The 19,174-nt window shown below is 35.3% G+C and overlaps 4 protein-coding genes across 9 annotated transcripts; 1 reads left to right on the plus strand and 3 right to left on the minus strand.

Annotated features, from left to right (window-relative positions):
* Positions 1 to 1,477: 1,477 nt before the first annotated feature.
* LOC133302219 (transketolase, chloroplastic) lies at positions 1,478 to 5,346 on the plus strand. The gene is made up of 7 exons (XM_061501965.1): positions 1,478 to 2,184; positions 2,550 to 2,640; positions 2,737 to 2,842; positions 2,970 to 3,252; positions 3,444 to 3,592; positions 3,684 to 3,837; positions 4,103 to 5,346. Exons 1-7 carry the CDS (start codon positions 1,675 to 1,677, stop codon positions 5,060 to 5,062), a joined length of 2,253 nt encoding a protein of 750 aa, XP_061357949.1. The 5' UTR covers positions 1,478 to 1,674; the 3' UTR covers positions 5,063 to 5,346.
* A 112-nt stretch (positions 5,347 to 5,458) lies between these two features.
* Positions 5,459 to 8,123, minus strand: LOC133302221 (protein trichome birefringence-like). 3 transcript variants are annotated; one of them, XM_061501971.1, is made up of 6 exons: positions 8,009 to 8,123; positions 7,131 to 7,888; positions 6,773 to 6,965; positions 6,279 to 6,472; positions 5,983 to 6,141; positions 5,459 to 5,902 (listed from the first exon to the last, which is right to left on the minus strand). In XM_061501971.1, the coding sequence occupies exons 2-6, from the start codon at positions 7,859 to 7,861 to the stop codon at positions 5,551 to 5,553; spliced, it is 1,629 nt and encodes a 542-aa protein (XP_061357955.1). In that variant the 5' UTR covers positions 7,862 to 7,888; positions 8,009 to 8,123; the 3' UTR covers positions 5,459 to 5,550. The 3 variants fall into 3 exon arrangements, with proteins under 3 accessions (XP_061357955.1, XP_061357954.1, XP_061357956.1); XM_061501970.1 differs by having other exon boundaries at positions 7,131 to 7,885; positions 8,009 to 8,084; XM_061501972.1 differs by having other exon boundaries at positions 8,033 to 8,052.
* Positions 8,015 to 13,856, minus strand: LOC133302220 (formate--tetrahydrofolate ligase). Of its 4 annotated transcripts, none has more exons than XM_061501968.1 (5): positions 13,549 to 13,856; positions 12,862 to 13,011; positions 11,016 to 12,191; positions 10,443 to 10,589; positions 8,015 to 8,125 (listed from the first exon to the last, which is right to left on the minus strand). In XM_061501968.1, exons 1-5 carry the CDS (start codon positions 13,708 to 13,710, stop codon positions 8,114 to 8,116), a joined length of 1,647 nt encoding a protein of 548 aa, XP_061357952.1. In that variant the 5' UTR covers positions 13,711 to 13,856; the 3' UTR covers positions 8,015 to 8,113. The 4 variants fall into 4 exon arrangements, with proteins under 4 accessions (XP_061357952.1, XP_061357950.1, XP_061357951.1 ...); XM_061501966.1 differs by lacking the exon at positions 8,015 to 8,125 and adding an exon at positions 8,142 to 9,628; XM_061501967.1 differs by lacking the exons at positions 8,015 to 8,125; positions 10,443 to 10,589 and adding an exon at positions 8,142 to 9,628.
* A 1,930-nt stretch (positions 13,857 to 15,786) lies between these two features.
* On the minus strand, positions 15,787 to 18,623 carry LOC133302225 (protein PHOTOSYSTEM I ASSEMBLY 2, chloroplastic). Its single transcript, XM_061501978.1, has 6 exons — positions 18,485 to 18,623; positions 18,244 to 18,317; positions 17,589 to 17,754; positions 16,975 to 17,067; positions 16,302 to 16,435; positions 15,787 to 16,207 (listed from the first exon to the last, which is right to left on the minus strand). The coding sequence occupies exons 1-5, from the start codon at positions 18,534 to 18,536 to the stop codon at positions 16,305 to 16,307; spliced, it is 516 nt and encodes a 171-aa protein (XP_061357962.1). The 5' UTR covers positions 18,537 to 18,623; the 3' UTR covers positions 15,787 to 16,207; positions 16,302 to 16,304.
* Between the last annotated feature and the right edge of the window lie 551 nt (positions 18,624 to 19,174).

Raw genomic sequence — 19,174 nt, forward strand, 5'->3', positions numbered from 1 at the left:
AGTCTTACTCTCCATCTCAACCATTGATTTCCGTCCATCTAACGGTTATTATTTATTTGAAATTAATAATTAATTAATTGGTATAGATAACCGTTAGATGGACGGAAATCAATGGTTGAGATGGAGAGTAAGACTTGTAAGTCTTACTCTGGAGTCAAAAGATCCCTCCCCATAATTTCAAATAAATAATAACCGTTAGATGGACGGAAATCAATGGTTGAGATGGGGAGTAAGACTTGTAAGTCTTACTCTGGAGTCAAAAGATCCCTCCCCCCAATTAATTAATTATTAATTTCAAATAAATAATAACCGTTAGATGGACGGAAATCAATGGTTGAGATGGGGAGCAAGACTTGTAAGTCTTACCCTGGAGTCAAAAGATCCCTCCCCATATATATATATATACACACATATATATAATTATATATATATATATATATATATATATATGTGTGTGTATATATATATATATATATATATATGTGTGTGTATATATATATATGGGGAGGGTTCTTTTGAGTCCAGAGTAAGACTTTTAAGTCTTACTCCCTATCTCAGCCGTTGATGAACGAAAATCAACGGTTGTCATTTATGGTGTAATTAATAATTAATTAATTAATTTAATTTCTTAAACTATAACCGTTGGATGGACGGAAATCAACGGCTAAGATGAAGAGTAAGATTTATAAGTTTTACTCTGGAGTCAAATGATCTCTCCCCTATATATATATATAACAATAAATGATATGAGAAAAAAGATACAATTCATATGTCATTATAAAAATAAAAATAGAAGAGGAAAGTTATTGCTCAGAAAACTTAAAGTGGAGCGGTATCAAAGTTCCTTTCCGAGTTGAACCACAAAAAATCAATTGGAGAAGTTTATGATCTCTTACCTAATCATGTACACTCACAATAATACACACTTGATATACGATTTAAAACTCTTTTAAAAAATATATGTTGTTATAGAAAGAAAAAGAGAGAGAGCTTAACACTCAGATTGGTTTTATAGAAAAGAAAGAGAACAATATGTGAATATAGAAAACTATGGGTACATGTCTTTTTGTAGGATGTAAGATTTATCATGTCATTATAAGTTATAACTATGTATTTTGTATAATATATAGATATAATATTAAATTTTTTTTTTTTCTTTCTACATCAATCGACAAGTTGACAAGTTTTAAAGAGAAAAAAAAAATATTATAACTATATAATATTAAAATTACATAATTATAAGACTTGTATTATGCGATATTATACTTTCATTTCCCTTAACTTCATACGAAAGCAAGAGCCAACGATACAATTATTTTCTCATTATAAAAAGAAAAAGAACAAGATTCGAATATGCTACTATAAATTTATAAAATAGATTATCATAATTTTTTTTTATCTTTTGAGTTTGAGATTGAGAGGTAGAGAAGTAGGAAGGAGCTAGCCACAATCATAGGCTAAGATTGTCCGCACTCCACAGCCTGTGGATCACATTAATAATCTATAGATCATCCACCTCGTGCATACCTTCCCTTTGTCTCTGTTACTCACAACAACAACAACAACAACAACCTCAACTCAACACTCTTGTTCTTCACTACTACTACTACTACAACAACAACAACAACAACAACCCAAGTGGTTGTTGATTTATCAAACTCTTAACTCTAAACCATGGCTTCCTCTTCCTCTTTGCATCTATCCCAAGCCCTTTTGGCCCGTGCTGTTTACCTTCATGGCTTCAATTCTTCTTCTGAACGTGCTTCACTCTCCACTTCCACTCTCTCCATGCCATCTTTCTCTGGCCTCAAGTCACATTCTTCCACTTCTTCATGCAAACCAGCTACCTCCTCTTCAGGTTCACGTCGCAGGGTTGGTTCTAGCAACACTGTTAGAGCCACTGCTGTTGAGACACTCAACAAGACTACTGAGGTTTCTCTTGTAGAGAAATCCATCAACACCATTCGGTTCCTTTCCATTGATGCTGTTGAGAAGGCTAATTCTGGTCACCCTGGTCTTCCAATGGGTTGTGCTCCAATGGGTCATATTCTCTATGATGAGGTCATGAGGTACAATCCTAAGAACCCCACTTGGTTCAACCGTGACCGTTTTATTTTGTCTGCTGGCCATGGCTGCATGCTTCAATATGCTCTTCTTCACCTTGCAGGGTATGATAGTGTTCAGGTGAATTTTCCTTCTCCTTTTCTTTTTGATATTGGGAATGAATTGGATCTATGAGCATCCAATTCTGTGCTTGAAAAACTGTTTCCTGAAATTCCAAGGATGGATTTCAAATTGTTGTGATCTTCATGTCATCTGCATTTGCAATAATGTAGTATTAGTAATGTTGTTTGCTGTTCTACCATCTGTTTAACTCATTCTCATTGATTAGTGAAACTGTTTAGAATCCTTTAAAAATTTGTGTAACAATTTGTTTTATCTGTTTTGATGAGAAGTGACGTGATATATCCCCACCAAAAGTTCATATTAACCTTTTAGCTGTGGGATCTTCATTATGCTGAATTTGTTATGTCCGGGTTGAATAATAGGAAGAAGACTTGAAGGGTTTCCGACAATGGGGAAGCAAAACTCCTGGACATCCTGAGAACTTTGAGACACTTGGAGTTGAAGTAACCACAGGTCCGAGACTCAAATATGTCTTTAGTTTTTGTTATTAATATGAGTTTTTTTGCTGTGTTCTGTATGTTAACCCAATTATCCTCATATTTTGTTTAGGCCCTCTGGGTCAAGGCATTGCCAATGCCGTTGGATCGGCACTTGCTGAGAAGCACTTGGCCGCACGATTTAACAAGCCTGACAGTGAGATTGTTGACCATTACACGTAAGATAACTTCATCTTGTTCACTACCCCCTCGCTCTCTCTACATTGTGATCTATGAACTTGTAAGGCCTTGCTTGCTTGGTGTTTTACTAATGACATTTCTTTTTTATTTATTGTTTTCCTACAGATATTGTATATTGGGTGATGGCTGTCAAATGGAGGGAATTTCGAATGAAGCATGCTCACTTGCTGGGCATTGGGGTCTAGGGAAGCTTATTGCTTTCTATGATGACAACCATATCTCCATTGATGGTGACACTGAAATTGCATTCACTGAGAGTGTGGATAAACGTTTTGAGGGACTCGGATGGCATGTAATTTGGGTGAAGAACGGAAATACTGGCTATGATGAAATTCGTGCAGCCATCAAGGAAGCAAAGGCTGTCAAAGACAGACCCACTTTGATCAAGGTCAGTTACTTGAAATGGAGATTGAACTAATTGGATTTATCCAATCCATTATATATATAACTTGATTATACTAGTCAAAGTAGCAAAATGTGATTGCTGTGAAGTGAGTGAAAGTAAACCATTATATACACATTGTTGGGTATTATATCAGTTTTATTCAGCTTTAACGTTGGTCATTTCATATTACACAGGTAACCACTACCATTGGATATGGTTCTCCAAACAAGGCTAACTCCTACAGTGTTCATGGAAGTGCATTGGGTGCTAAAGAAGTGGATGCTACAAGGAAGAATCTTGGATGGCCATATGATGCCTTCCATGTGCCAGAAGATGTTAAAAAGTATGGAGGGAGAGTTAGAGATATCTTTGTTTCCTGTTAGTCTACTGAGATTTTTCATGATCTTTAATTAAACTTGCTTAACTTTCATTAGGCATTGGAGTCGCCATGTCCCTGAGGGTTCTGCACTTGAAGCTGAGTGGAATGCTAAGTTTGCTGAATATGAGAAGAAATACAAGGAGGAAGCTGCAGAGCTAAAGTCTATTATTAGTGGTGAATTACCTGCTGGTTGGGAGAAAGCACTTCCGGTGAGTAAAGTGCTAAACTGCTTGTTATCAAACAAAAAAAAAAAGTGCCAAACTTCTAGGTTTCACCTAATCTTTATGAGGTATCTCCTTAATAGTTGCATAATGCCCAATCCAAAATGGAAAATAATCTTATGTCAACAAGTGTTAAAGTTCATATTAAATATCATGTTCATCACCACACTTTTACTTCATACCAGTACAAGATAAATAAAACTTGATTTCCATCAATCTTTGATCACCCTTCCAATTTGATTCCAACTTTCAGACTTACACTCCAGAAAGCCCTCCTGATGCTACAAGAAATCTGTCTCAGCAATGTCTAAATGCCCTTGCTAAGGTTCTTCCGGGCCTGCTTGGTGGCAGTGCTGATCTTGCCTCTTCCAACATGACCTTGTTGAAAATGTTTGGAGATTTCCAAAAGAATACTCCTGAAGAGCGCAATGTTAGATTTGGTGTTAGGGAACACGGGATGGGAGCAATCTGCAATGGCATTGCTCTTCATAGCCCTGGATTCATTCCATACTGTGCAACTTTCTTTGTCTTCACTGACTACATGAGAGCTGCCATAAGGATTTCTGCCCTGAGTGAAGCTGGAGTTATTTATGTTATGACCCATGATTCGATTGGACTTGGAGAGGATGGACCAACTCATCAGCCAATAGAGCACTTGGCAAGCTTCAGGGCAATGCCAAATATTTTGATGCTTCGTCCAGCTGATGGTAATGAAACTGCTGGAGCATACAAAGTTGCTGTGCTTAACAAGAAGAGACCTTCAATTCTTGCCCTTTCTAGGCAAAAGTTGCCCCAACTTGCAGGAACTTCTATTGAAGGAGTTGAAAAGGGTGGCTACACCATTTCGGACAACTCATCAGGTAACAAGCCTGATGTTATTTTGATTGGAACTGGTTCTGAGTTGGAAATTGCTGCCGCAGCTGGTGAGGATCTGAGGAAAGAAGGAAAGGCTGTTAGAGTTGTTTCTTTTATTAGCTGGGAACTTTTTGATGAACAGTCAAATGAATATAAGGAGAGTGTTCTACCTGCTTCTGTATCAGCTAGGGTTAGCATTGAGGCTGGATCAACATTTGGTTGGGCAAAAATTGTTGGAAGCAAGGGAAAAGCCATAGGCATTGATCGATTTGGAGCAAGTGCTCCAGCAGGAAAAATATACAAGGAGTTTGGTATCACCAAGGAAGCTGTTATTGCTGCTGCCAAACAACTTTCGTAGATCTATTGAGTTTCTTTTTTCTCATCTAGAACTTGTGGGTTTCACTGGTGGCTTTGGGTTACTATAACAAGATCTGTTTCTTGAGATATCACTTTAGCCTCAATAAGGAAAGATTAGATTGCTCTTGCAAGGATTCTTAGAGGAGAAACATAGATTAAAGGATGAGTTGAATCAATGTTGTATGAATTTGTAACAACTATTTTGGCTTGTGAGTTTTGCACTGATTTAGTTGGATTCAGTGATACTCACTCCTGCACTTGTTTAAATCTGGTCTTTTATCGCTTCATTATTAACTTCCTTGAATTCAATGATCCTCCCTCTAGCTTTTGAGAGGAAGAATTCGAAAAGAAGAATAAGTTCTAATCATATTTGTACGTGAGAATGAAATAATTACACAGCCTGGTTATTCAATTTACTAACTGATTAAATCACAAACATAAAATGAAGCCTGTGCTGTTGTTTTGTACGTTTCAACAATATATCAAAAACTATTTTTGGGGTTTGCCCATGTTTCTGTTCATGCTAGATAAAAGGTGAGCATACACTAATTCATTCCACAAATCAGGAACACCAGGGAGACACCAATGGCTACAATCCTGGTGTGTAAGCATATATTTTTTTGTTTCTTCAGTCATATTCGTGTTTCTGTACATGGAAGGGTGAGCATCAAGTCGGAAATCAGTCATTTTGGTGATGTTCAAGTAGAAGATTGGAGTCTTCATTTTCTTAATTACTGACTCAATGGTCCTCATCATTGGAGGATTTTCTGATAAATTATGCTCATCTTTTATTGGTTCTGTTTCATTCTCACACCGACCACCTGAATTCCACTCTCCACCCCTGTAGCAGAAAAAAAAAAATATGATTATATATATAGAGTCCTAAATCCAAAGCATTCAATAAACAAAATGCTCTTTTACCCGAAGTGAGACGGAGAATAGCCCCTGAAGAAAACTGAAGTTTTCTTAGGATCAATATTGGAATCCACCCATTGTGACCATGTCATCAAAGCCTTATGAAATGCCTCCTCAACATTCAATTGTCCATGGATATGATTTCCTTCTTGATAGTATTCCTTCCTGCAAGTTGCTTAAAACGTTGTCATCTTAATTTTCATTAACCCTGTCTGTCCTAAATATGTGGGGAATAGAAAAGCAACATCACTTCACTTCTACCAAGAAAAAAGAAGAAAGAAAAAAAGAAGAAGCAGCATTACCCTTCCATTCTTTTCTCATGAGTCCACCAGTGACCTGTGTTGAAAATCAGAACATCTGCACTTTTGTACTTATCACAAGATCTCTCAACCAAATCAAGACGAAGGGTTTCTTTCGTTGATCCTTTCCTGTCTGGAATCTCCCACTCTTGAACAAGAAATGGCGAACGGAAAAACTCAACTGAACAATTGTAACCCTGTTCAATCATTAACCAAGAAGCAACTAAAATCAATTTTCTAATATAGAACAGTAACCCCAACATAAATTTGAGCACTAATATTATTCAAGCTTTAAGAAAAGGGTATAATTTATTTCAATTTCTGGATCTTTGATCATTGATCATTTAGTGATAAACTGTAAAGTAATATCTGCAAACTTCCACACACACATTTGTTTTAGTTGTTGGCTAATGAACCAGTCAAAGTAAATAGGAAAATATATAAAGAACCATAAAAATCTCATCTTAAACATAGTGAGGGAGTAACATATCACATACTGTGAAGATAAATGAGTAAGAACCCTCTGTCCGAAATTCTTCTCTACCAGAGGCTTCAAAAACTTGGTTCTTATCTTCCACTGAATTTCTAAGAATACAAACCAGAGATTCCCACATATTCCGATTGAGGGAATCACCAACAAAGACTAAACGTTTTCCTCTCAGTATCTCCAACATGTCGTTACCATTTAACCTGCACACACTTGTCTCAGTAAAAGGGAACCAAAAGGTATAGCAAGACAAACAGAATTCATCTCTCTATCTTCTCAGAAAGAAAAGAAAATAAAAAAATAGCTAACTAGCTTTGCATATATTCATGCACTGTGTTTGAGTCCCATAGCAATTCAACAGAAAATACCTTGGGATGTTGCAATTCTTGGGCTGCCACCGGAACTTTTCATACATATTATCACTCCTACCATTGAGGAAACAGTTAAAAGGCTCATCAATATGGGGACAAGACCCAGACCTGTAAAGTGGGTATGAATCATCTCTAACCCATGACCCTTCATACATATCACAATTGTCCCTCCAATGTGAATGTTCACCTTGAGTCACATTTTGAGAACCCATTTTAGTGGGAGAAGGCTTTTGTTGTTGTGGTTGTATACTAGCAGCTGGTGGGGGAACACCATCCTTTCTCAATCCCTCCTTCTGGTTACTGCCTTTTGGTGTGAGGCCTGAACCTTCCTTTCTGGAAATTTGAGAGGAAGAAGGAGAAATCCCAAGCCTATTCTCAGAACTGACAGTACTTGAGTTTACTGAGGACATTTCTGTCCTTGAACTTTTGTGAGTAGTGTTGTCATTGGTGCTATAAGGGTTGTAAAGGGGTGGTGGAGAAAACGAAGAGTTGGTGAATATGTGACCAAAAACTTTAGAAAAATGATATCTACGTGAAGAGTGAAAGGCATTTCTCAGCCTGGGAGTTAATTGATAGGAAGAAGGATTTAGAATGAGCAACAGCATAAACAAAACAGAAGCAAATGCGAAACCATAGGCAAAGCTCGTTGTTCCTCTGGAAGCGATGAAGCGCATGGAATCTGATCTTGTGAGTAAACGGTACCTCGAAGTTAATGGAGAATCCACCATCTGTTACTGATTACACAACTTGTTCTTCTGCAAAAAAAGAAGAAGAAGAGATGAAATAGCAAAAGAAAACGTGTGAAAAGATGTTGTAATGCTATCTTTGGAGGCAGCAAGAGATAAGAGAAGAGAACAGACTGTGCTTTAACTTACAAATGAGAGAAGAAAGGAGGATACCAAGGAATGTATGTATAAGCCGCTTTCGTCGTTTCACATGTACGCACAGCCCTCCACGAATCTACGTGCATGCATGGCAAACTATTTTTTCTCCTTTTTGTTATTTACAACAAGAAAAAGAATCAAGACATGTTATATCTCATATTTCTATTTTTAGATAGATAAAATGTCTAATGAACTTGCAACAAAGCATGAAAATTTTATATTTTAGGTAATAACCAACATATATATATATATATAAAAATTACATTCTTTTAAGTGATCCGCTGCGTTTCACTTTAAAAATTATAATAATTTCTTTCTATCTCTTCCCATCCTTTCTCACCAAACAAACTTGCTCGTTTTTCTTCCATTTTCATCTTTGTTTTCTTTTCAACTTCTTTTATCACCATTCCCTTTTCTCATCCATAAATTAATTAAAGGGAAACTGCTGATTCTAATTTACTACGTGAACTTATATATGCAAAGAAATGTTACTATGTAACAAAGGAACCATTTACTCCACTACATTTTTCTAGCGGAGATAATTGCCATACGTGTTACAGCAATTTTCTAAACTTAAATGAGAGAGAAAAACAGATAAATGTGCCTCCAGTTTCCAAAATTTTCCTAATTTATAAGTGTTGAGATATATAGTCCCACATTGGTTGTATGTACAACTAATGTGGAATTTATAAGGTCTTGGACACTCCCACCCTTTAAGCTAGCTTTTGGGGTAGTGTATCCCAAGGTTCTTCACATGGTATCGGAGCCTCGTGTCCCGAATTCGATCCTCACCGCCCCCCACTTTCTTTCAAGTGAAATTTCTTTGTTCGCACAGGTAGGTGGGCCTGTGCCAGTGAGCTCTCGTGTGAGGGGGAGAAATATATAGTCCCACATTGGTGGTATGAGCAACTAATGTGGAGTTTATAAAGCTTTGGGCACTCCCACCCTTTGAGCTAGCTTTTGGGGTGGTGTATCCCAAGGTTCTTCACATGGTATCAGAGCCTCGTGTCCCGGGTTCGATCCTCACAATAAGGAAAATTATGATGGAAACCTTGACACCTCCATTTTATATTTATTCCACGAATTCTGTGTGCCTGTAATGTATTCGCTCGAGAGGAATATTTTGCATCAACTCAATTAAAATAGAAATACGAGAAGAAAAAAATTATTCTCCTTAAATACGTGTTTCATTCATATAGATTAAGATCACCAAGCAAACGAACTAGAAACAAGGAGGAGGCTTATGTTACTGTGACATTCGTCAACTTTGTAAAGGGATATGTAAATAGCATCCATGAAGTCTTTGTAAGTGGTAGAGTGGGAGGCATTTGAGGTTTAAGAGAGACCAATGACTTTTGCAGTTGTTGTATCAATATCAATGTCATAGAAGCATGGCCTTGTTGGAAGCCCTGGCATCGTACTCATTGTTCCAACTAAAGGATAAATAAATCCAGCTCCTATGCTAGCTCTTACATCCCTTATGGGTAAGATAAACCCAATGGGAGCACCCTTTGCTGCAGCATTGTCTGAGAAAGAATACTGTGTCTTAGCCATGCAGATTGGAAGACCTGAAAAGCCTTGCTTGCTATACATCTCAATCTGCTTCTCAGCCTAGTTATACAATGAGAATGCCAATCAGGTAGTCAAAAGAGGCCATCCAATAGAAATTTTCTGTTTGTATTCAACAACTAATTAACAATTATAGGTACATCTATAAACCAAAAACTTAAGTTGTTAGGTGAGGCTACATTAATGGTTTTAATACTTCTCTAACACGCCTCCTCACATTAGAGCCCACTGGGCTTAAAGGGTGGACAATGCTCAGGCCTACCTACTTGTACTAAGAAACTCCACAAGACATAATTGATTATTAATTAAATGGGGGCGGTGAGGATCGAACCCGTGACAACCAGGCTCAAATACCATGTAAAGAACCAATTCAACCTAAAAGCTTAAGCTGTTATGTAAGGCTACATTAATGGTTTTGATACTTCTCTAACAAAAAGCATTTGGTAAAACCAAGGAGACTAAAACTTTGTGCAGTTTGTAGTTTATGTAGTCCTTTGATGTGTGTGGTTGGTAGGAATCCTCGCATCTTTAAGGATGTCTCTTTCCCCCCTTAATAAACTTGCCATGGGATAGAATTATGTTCATGGCTTCTCTTTAGTGTTCTACTCATGGCTACTTCAAGTGAGTTGCTATCTCTAATATGTAGAGAGATTAAGCATCTGTTTTGTAGATAGGTTTTGGTAGTTTTGGAGGATTTCTTATCCTCCCCTGGTTTTACTTTCTCCCTTTCCTCTCTAATAAAACCTTTTTCTGTCTCCACAAAAAAATAAAAATCTTGGCTAGTAAAATAAAGGGTGTAGTACTCTGCTGAAGTTAAAGTAAACTGTCGTCATAACCATACAAGAGATGAGATCACCTGCTCTGAGAACTCAACGCCACTGGCTCCATATGACTTTGCTATTGCCTCTATTTTCCCTTTAATACCCAAATCCAGAGGATATAGGAACTTCAATGGCTGTGTCACATTCTCACAAGCTTTCTGAACTGCAACGCCCAGATCAACCTGAATCATGACAAATCATAATTCAGCAAGAAATTAATACCGTTCCAAAATGATACTATGACTTGTATTGTATCCTGTTACATGCATATATATAAATAAAATTGTGCTGCTAAATGTAGCCCTGAAATGGTTTCATACTCAAGCCAAAACCATGGGATGGATAGATTTGTGTTACGACAAGCATTATTAGGGTATTCTTTCTAACATAAATTAAAAATGCTATCTATTGCACAATGTAAGACTCGCTATGAATTTGTTGGGCCACAAATTAATCAACAGCTATCTTTTGCTTCTAACATTTCTCTATTTTCTCCTTTGGCCTTCCTGATTGTTATAATTCAATTTCCTATATTTTTGTATCAGGGTAAAAGCTAGGTATGAATTCTTTGTTAGCTCAAATGTAAGACTCGCGAAGCATGAACTTACTGCTCCTCTGCCACCATGGGCATGATGGGTACAAATTACAGCATCATAAGCCCCAGCAGCTAAAGCAGCATTCCTAACCGCATTTAGCTCAGCTTCAGTGTCAGTTGAAAACTTGTTGATAGCAACTACAACATTCACACCATAAGCTTTTGTATTTAATATATGCCGTGCCATATTCACACAACCAGCCTCAACCAAAGCAACATTTTCAGTCAAATATGCATGGTCAAGAGGTTTTCCAGCAACAACTGCTGGCCCTCCACCATGCATTTTTAGTGCCCTTATTGTTGCCACAACAATCGCACACTGAGGTGTCAAACCACTATATCGACACTTAATGTTCATAAACTTTTCAGTTCCAATATCAGCACCAAAACCAGCTTCAGTGACTACAAATCCGCCTGGTCCCACCAACTTCAGTGCAATCTTATCAGCCACAATAGAAGAATTCCCATGAGCAATATTTGCAAATGGACCTGCATGAACAAGCACAGGGGATCCTTCCAGAGTCTGCATAAGGGTGGGGTGAATGGCATCCTTCATTAAAACCGTTAAAGCACCTCCAACACCTAGATCATCAGCGGTTACAGGATCCCCACTCTTGCTATTTCCAATAACCATTTTCCCAAGCCTCTCTCTCATATCAGCTAAGGATGTTGTCAGCGCCAAAACAGCCATTATCTCACTAGACACTGAAATATCAAATCCTGTTTCTCTTATCATTCCTTTCTCATCAGGTCCCTGACCAATAGTAATTTTTCTCAAGAATCGGTCATTGATGTCCATTACTCTCCTCCATGTAATAGAATCAGGATCAATATCAAGCCTAGCAAATTTATTTACTTCTTCTTGTGTAAGATCGTCAGGATTGGTCTTTGAAATACCAAGCTTCTTCAAACGCCTAAACATGATATCACTAAAGCTCCTTTTTCCTTCTTTATTTGGAGGGCATAACCGGTTAAAAAGAGCCTTATCTGACTGCGTTGACTCATGGAAAACTCGGGTATCAATTGCAGCAGCTAGAAGATTGTTTGCTGCAGTTATCGCATGAATATCTCCTGTGAGGTGAAGATTGAATTCATCCATGGGAATCACTTGGCTATAACCACCACCAGCCGCACCTCCTTTGATTCCAAAAGTAGGCCCTTGTGATGGTTGACGTAGGCAGGTGACTACCTAACAAAAAGAGATAAGATGGGATTATATATCCAGCATAACCTTGAAATATGATTAAAAATTGTAGTTTTCCATTAATATCTTGGACCCTCACAACCACCAGTTAAGACCTAAATGATGAATGTACAATTCCTAAATCCAGTCATCTCATGAATGACATTAGGAAAAAAAATATAACATCGGATAATACTTCCAAAATATAATGAAAAGATTTGTTTTCTATTGGATAAAGCACAAAGAATGGTATTTATCAAAATTAATCGTATAAATTCAGAATGATAGGAGGAGGAGAACAACCCGGTGCTACATAAAACTCTCACTATGCGCAGGGTTCCAGGAAGGGTCAGACCATTATATATCCTAAGAAGATACAGAGACTTAATTGTTATCAGGTGTGGCAGTCATGCTTAAGAATATGTGATGCATAGTATAATAAACAAACAATGCTCCCAAAAGATTCAGACAGGTTGACTAATTACCAATTAACCAACCATCATCAATTTGATCCAAAGTTTGCAGGCATCAAGTTTTGGAACAAAAGTAAAGAATATTAAAATGATATCTTAATTTTAGAGTTAAGAAACTTTAAAACACCCATATTGAGTTCAGTATCAGATAAAGAGGTGGGCGCAATGCCATAAATGTAGAAGATAAGAAGAAGACTGACTACCTTTTTATCAAGAAAAGCACCCAAAGCTTGACAGAGCCCCACTGTAGTAGTGGATTTGCCTTCTCCGAGAGGAGTTGGAGTAATACCTCCAACCACAACATAATACCCATCTTCTGATCCTTGCAGTTCATCAAGAACGGACAACAAAACCTGTGCATTCAAATGACTATTCAGCTAAGCTAAAAGGCTGAGAATGTAACATCAACACAATCAGCCAAAATTGTTCATAAGTTGTTAACCAAAAGTGATATATCCAAACAAACACAGCTGGTTAAGCCTATTGTATCTGGGATCAAATCTCACCATTACTAGGGAGGAGAGGGTCATCAGCTCCAAAAAAAATATCAACAATGTGTAATATATATCCTAAGTGGTAATAGAGTTAGAGTAATGAAGAAACTTCCTCCATGGGTAACTAATCATTTACATATAATAGAAATCTAACATAACTTCTTAATCTAAACATTCTTTCTTACATATTATCATAAACTAATAATAAACCTGCCGATTTTAGAGAATATGTAATTCAAATCTAAACCTTTTTTTAACTATACTATCAATCCGCTCAACAAACCTTAGTGTAGAAAGTGAAGGGGACAAGAAGCGATGAAGTGGGAAGCAACCACAACGGACACATGAATACCCACTACCTAGTAATCAATAAAAATATTAAGAAAAAAAAATTACCTTGGCCTTATATTTTCCGTAAAGGTCATAATGATTGGGACTAAGATTGAGGTCTTTGGCAATCTCAGAGATATGAACAGGTTCAACTGAGTTAGCAATGTCTATATCTGCTGGAACAGGGGACAGAACCTGTAGTTTCCTCACTGTTCTTGAAGAACTCATTGTTTTTGGATTAAGGATATTCGAGTTGGAGAATTTTGAGGATGTTTTAGATCCGGTTTGGCACAAACAAAAGCTTAGAATCTGAAAACAATGGTTGTTTCACGAATAGGAGGGACGAAAAGTAAAAGGAATCAGAGCACGTTGAATTGTATGTTGTTTACTTTATTCTATGTATCGTTATCTTATCTCTCTACACTTTTTAAATTATTGTTATTAATTCATTCCCTTTCCATTTTTATTTTTATTTTACTTATTTTCGATCATCGTCGGACACAACAAATGGGGCATATGAATCTAGAAATTCCTAAATATAGACTTGCATTTAATTAGGTACAATAAAAAATAGAGAGAGAGAATTTACCCATAAAGAGAGACTTACTAAATTATAATAATGTATTCACCATCATTACTTGTTATTGGTTTTTTATTTTTGGCTAAGATAAAAAATAATAATGAACAAATTTAAAATTAATTATAATCTTATAATGAGAAAATAATAAAATGATTGCAGATAAATTACATTTGGAGATTAAAAAGAATTCGTAATTTCATTTTTTATATTTTTTGTATTTTGGAATTCGTAATAAGATGTACTTATAATATTTTTTGTTTATCTTTAAATGAATAATAAAATGTTTGTTGTGTTTTGATACACATACTTTTTTGCCTTTATCCCTCATTAGATAGTTATAAAAATTATTAAATTGATATTAGTAAGATGATTGACATTTTTCAACCCCGTAAAATGTGTTATTTAATATAAAAAATCAAATTATCTCATTAAATAAATTTTAAATTATCAAGTGTAGTATATTTTAATGGAATAAAATGTTCCCTTCTCTCCATAAAATTTACAAGATGGAAGTAATGCGGGCTAAAATTGCAAGTATAACTATATTAGAAAAGTTCATAAATAACAAAAAGGAGATAGTCTTGCTTCCTGCTGCTATTAAGTTTTTTCCTTCCTACAATCAAATCGCTAATAATTTTACAGGAAAATCGTTTATTATTTTAAATGACATAACTTTGTGTGATTTTAGATAAAACGACATTATTTTTGTGTATATTTTGTGAATTTTTATAATTTTTTCTCCTTCATTTTCTCTCTCTTCCTAATTTCACGGAGGAAAAAAAATGTAAAAAATTATCAAATATACATTAATATTAAGTCATTTTATTTAAAATAACATAAAGTTATGTCATTTAAATGGTATTCATTTTTTTTAATTTTACAAAAACACTCTTTGAAGGAAAAAAAAAACAGAAAGAAAGCAAGATTTTTCTCTTCGGGTTATGGTGCTTACAGTAATTGATATAGAAAAATTTACCCCAAGACAATTAAACAAAAGTAGAGAAATGCTTCCGCTAATTTCTTCAATTGCTTAATATATCTCCACCTTACCACTACCATTTGAGCTACGCTCCCGTTATGCTATTTAACTTATTCTAAATCTTCTAATTTTAATATTTTTTGGCTCATTTTACAATGCACAACACATGCACGTATTTTACAAAGGAATAGACTATTATATCTATTTTTTTTCATGCATATCTTATTTATCATTTCTAATATCGTTAAATCAGAATCATCGACAAAGAGAATAATGATAAAAATTAAATGATATTCTGATTTGACTATATTAAAAATAATAAATAATGTGGGGATACAAATAGATAAAACAGCCTATCTATTTTACGACATATGGAAAGTCAAGGCAACGCAAAATCAGCAGCATATCGAGCATGAGATACGGTGTCATTCAATGAACTGAAGTATCATTACTCAAACACATTTATCGATAAGACATTTAATAATTTCCTTTATTAACAAAATAAATAACAAACAACTTTTGTTTGTGAAAAAAAAATTATCCTTTTGACATTTTCATTAAAAAATAATACATTTTCAATATTATATACATAAATGATAAATTTTCGAACTTACTGTGATAGTCAGAGTTATATATTTTAAAGAAAATAAGTTCAATTTCAGATTCATCTAAAGCCATCGTCACAAGCCAGATTAAATTGACAAATAAGGTATTCGTGACATAATGTCTAAATATTTAAACCAATAACTTTCATAAATAGCTCAAATCGGCTTATTAATTATAGATCTATCAGGATTTAAAACCCTTAGATGTACACGAGTTGTGTGAACATTTACAGATTTACTTGGCAACTAAATAGGAGCTTTAATAGCTACTCTTGCTGGAAGTATTTGCTCAATGTTTACAATAAAATGGCATTTTTGGAAGTCAATTCAGTCTGTATGAATATGACGATTGTAGCATTGATAAATGAACCTTGTTCATACAGAACCTTGAAAGTCATTAGGCGATAACCAAGCCAATGATTAGAGTTGTTTTGGAATGCATCCAGACCAAAAATATATGAAACAAACCATGCAGTCACTGGCTTTGTTAACTAGGTGGAGAACATTCCAATTGTGCCAAAAAGCATCATTAGGAAGCCTCAGTTGTACTCAAACGAACAACTGAAAAGGGTGTAGTACAGTGAATAACGACAATAGAAGATTAATATTCTAGACACCAGTGACTTTAAGAAGTAACATAACAAAGAAAATTTACCTTCTAAGAGTTTGGAAGTAACCGCCCATTATACATCTTATCAAGCAGTTTCCGTGCGTCAGGCCTCCTCAGTAGACCTTTGTTGTTTGGCAAACCAGTTCCTAAACAAACAGGGCATACAAGTTTTCCTCGACCTGTAATTTATAAATATTATTGATCAATCATGCAAGATAATTGCATATGGCAATACTAGAGAAATAATGCTTTATTTGGATAAGGTAAAGAGGGGGTGAGGAAGGCCATTCCCTCAACTTTAACTCCAAAAAAAGGGGATAATAATTCCCCTCATTTCCTTATTTTGAACATACATAGAAAAGTAACTCTCCCTCCCTTCCCTTACCTTTCCTTCCCTTTCCATCCACCCAAAAACTTCCACACATAGCATAAACAAAGAAGCGTGCAAAAGAACAAATAAGAGGCATAATTGTCATTACTTGACTAAGAAAACAGAATTTAAAGTCATTAATATGGTAAAAGGAAAAGAAAAAAAAAGAATTGTACTGCAAAAGTGCATATTGAAAAGCATGTCATCAAGGCCGTCTTTAAAGATCACTGTCCAATCAAATGAAATTCAGAACAGTACTTCAAAAATGCTTCATATCAAACCGTGCAATTATTATTCTCTCATATAGCTAATAAAATGGAGGAGTCGTGTAGAAACTGGACTTCATACCGTAACAATTTGGACACTCTGTAAACTCATAAACATCTTTTGCTCGCTTCCTGTTTAGAGCTTTCCATTTTCCTGTACCACCACACATATCACCTAAATGAAAAGTAAACATCATATGGATCAAAGTATGTAAGAAACAGGAGCCGTTTAAAAATTGTCTTCTCCTAAACACTCTAAAAGAAAATTCATATGGAAACAACCTTAACTGATTCAGCAATCAATCACATTAAATTTAGCCACTCGGTTTAATCAGGTATTATTTAACTTGGGGACTTTGTCCAATTACAGGAGTTTTGAAGCAGGATCCACTAGAAAAGCCCTTCAAAGACCAAATGGTCTTGGTATTTCGATTTGCCTATGGCTATGGGACTCGTGTAATATTCCTTATAGTTGTGAGAAGGCTAACCCTCTTGAAGAAACAAGGTTCTACTAAGATTTATAACTATGGGAATGTTTATTTCTCTTCTCAGAAGAGTATAATGTGTGAATTATTGAGCTTATAAAATGAAGATATGCTGTTACGAAAATCATGTCCTACTTGTAAATCCTGTATTTTTCTGATCATGCAATTAAGAAGAGACAAACACAAAGAAAGCAGATTTATCACAACTTACATATTACAGAACCACTTCCCCCGCAATTTCTGCACCCAGATCTTTCCATCCCATCAACAGCTGTTGCCTTTGGTGCAAAAATAGGTCTGGCATAATCATTAATCAAAACTATAGTTGAACTTAAACAAGTGAGACAATGACGCCTGGAAACTGTTATTGGGAGTTCCTGCATGAGAAGGTAATATTTTATTCACATTTTGTATTCAATTATGGGATTCATTTTGTATTACACCAATAAACAAGCAAATGGAACGTAGCACCTCAACATGAAGCTCATTCAACTTTTGACAGACATCACAAAACATAAATAGATAATGCAATGGTATGGAATGAACAAAATATAATTATGGGGTTTAGTGTGTGTCATTTAAAAGGACACAACTTGTGTCCTTTTAGTGACTTACACAAAGTATAACCGGTCATACTTTGTGAAAATTTGAAAAATTGTTTTTTTTCATTTTACATGCCAGCGATATGACTGAGGAGAGAAAAAAAAAAATAACTTTTCATATTTACATAAAGTATGACCGGTCATGTAAACGGCCATGTGTCATTTAAAAGGATATTTGTTTTTCCCATAATTATGAGTAATTTTTAGCAACCGTTGTTTATACTATGAATCAATAATTAAAACAATGCATGGAGTTAGTTTCACCTTTGAGGAGTGATTTGTATGTCCTGAGGCAGAGCTCTCATTTTGGTGACTTGATTTAACAACATGCACCTTTCCTGACAAACAACAGAACTAACACTCAAAATCAAATGATAAAAGAACTATTTCCCAACCCAAAAAAAAATAAAAATTAAATGGCATCTTAATCATGTAACTTAATTTGTTAAATAACTAACTCGAATTCAATGTATAAAGCTAGATTAGAGGAAGATGAAAAACTGACGTCGATTAGGAGTTGGAGTTGGAAGAAGGCATCGAGGAATAGCAGACGCCATAACTAAACCCCTCTCCTCTCGCGATAAAGAGAGATATCTTGTTTGTCCAAATGTAAATTACAATCACCAGATATCCTATCACATAATTGTAATTGAAGGGTCAAATGCCCTCCACGTATGTGGGTACATTTACCCCATTATCTCAAGCTCAACACTCTGACCACTTTTTGACACTCTTTATTGCCACTCCATGGAATACATTTATATAATTTATTTTTATTATTAATTCGATTAACAAAGAAAATAAATAAATAAATAAGAATGACAACAAACACGTGAGTGACAATAAATACTCCCTTGGTTTTTCAGTCAATAATGATTCTTTTTTAAAGTTTTCATGAAATGATTGCACAAAATATATAATTGGACTGCACTGCACCCGATTTCATTTTTAAAATAAGAAACTGGGTCTGATCAAAAAATAAATAAATAAGAAACTGGGTAGTCAACCAATTTTTGAAGCCGTTGCCAATTTCGGTCACCTATAAGTTGGCTTAAGAAATAGAATCAACATTTACAACACATTTAGTGTTTTTATATAGGATTAATTTTTGGATAAATTATTTATATTAAATTCAAAATGACATCGTTTTAGGATAGAAATTAAGATATTTTTATAATTATAATTTATTTAAAAG

This window comes from Gastrolobium bilobum, unplaced genomic scaffold, assembly GCF_033153095.1.
Source record: "Gastrolobium bilobum isolate Gb01-03AN ecotype WA unplaced genomic scaffold, APGP_CSIRO_Gbil_v1 utg106529, whole genome shotgun sequence".
Taxonomy (NCBI): Eukaryota; Viridiplantae; Streptophyta; class Magnoliopsida; order Fabales; family Fabaceae; genus Gastrolobium; species Gastrolobium bilobum.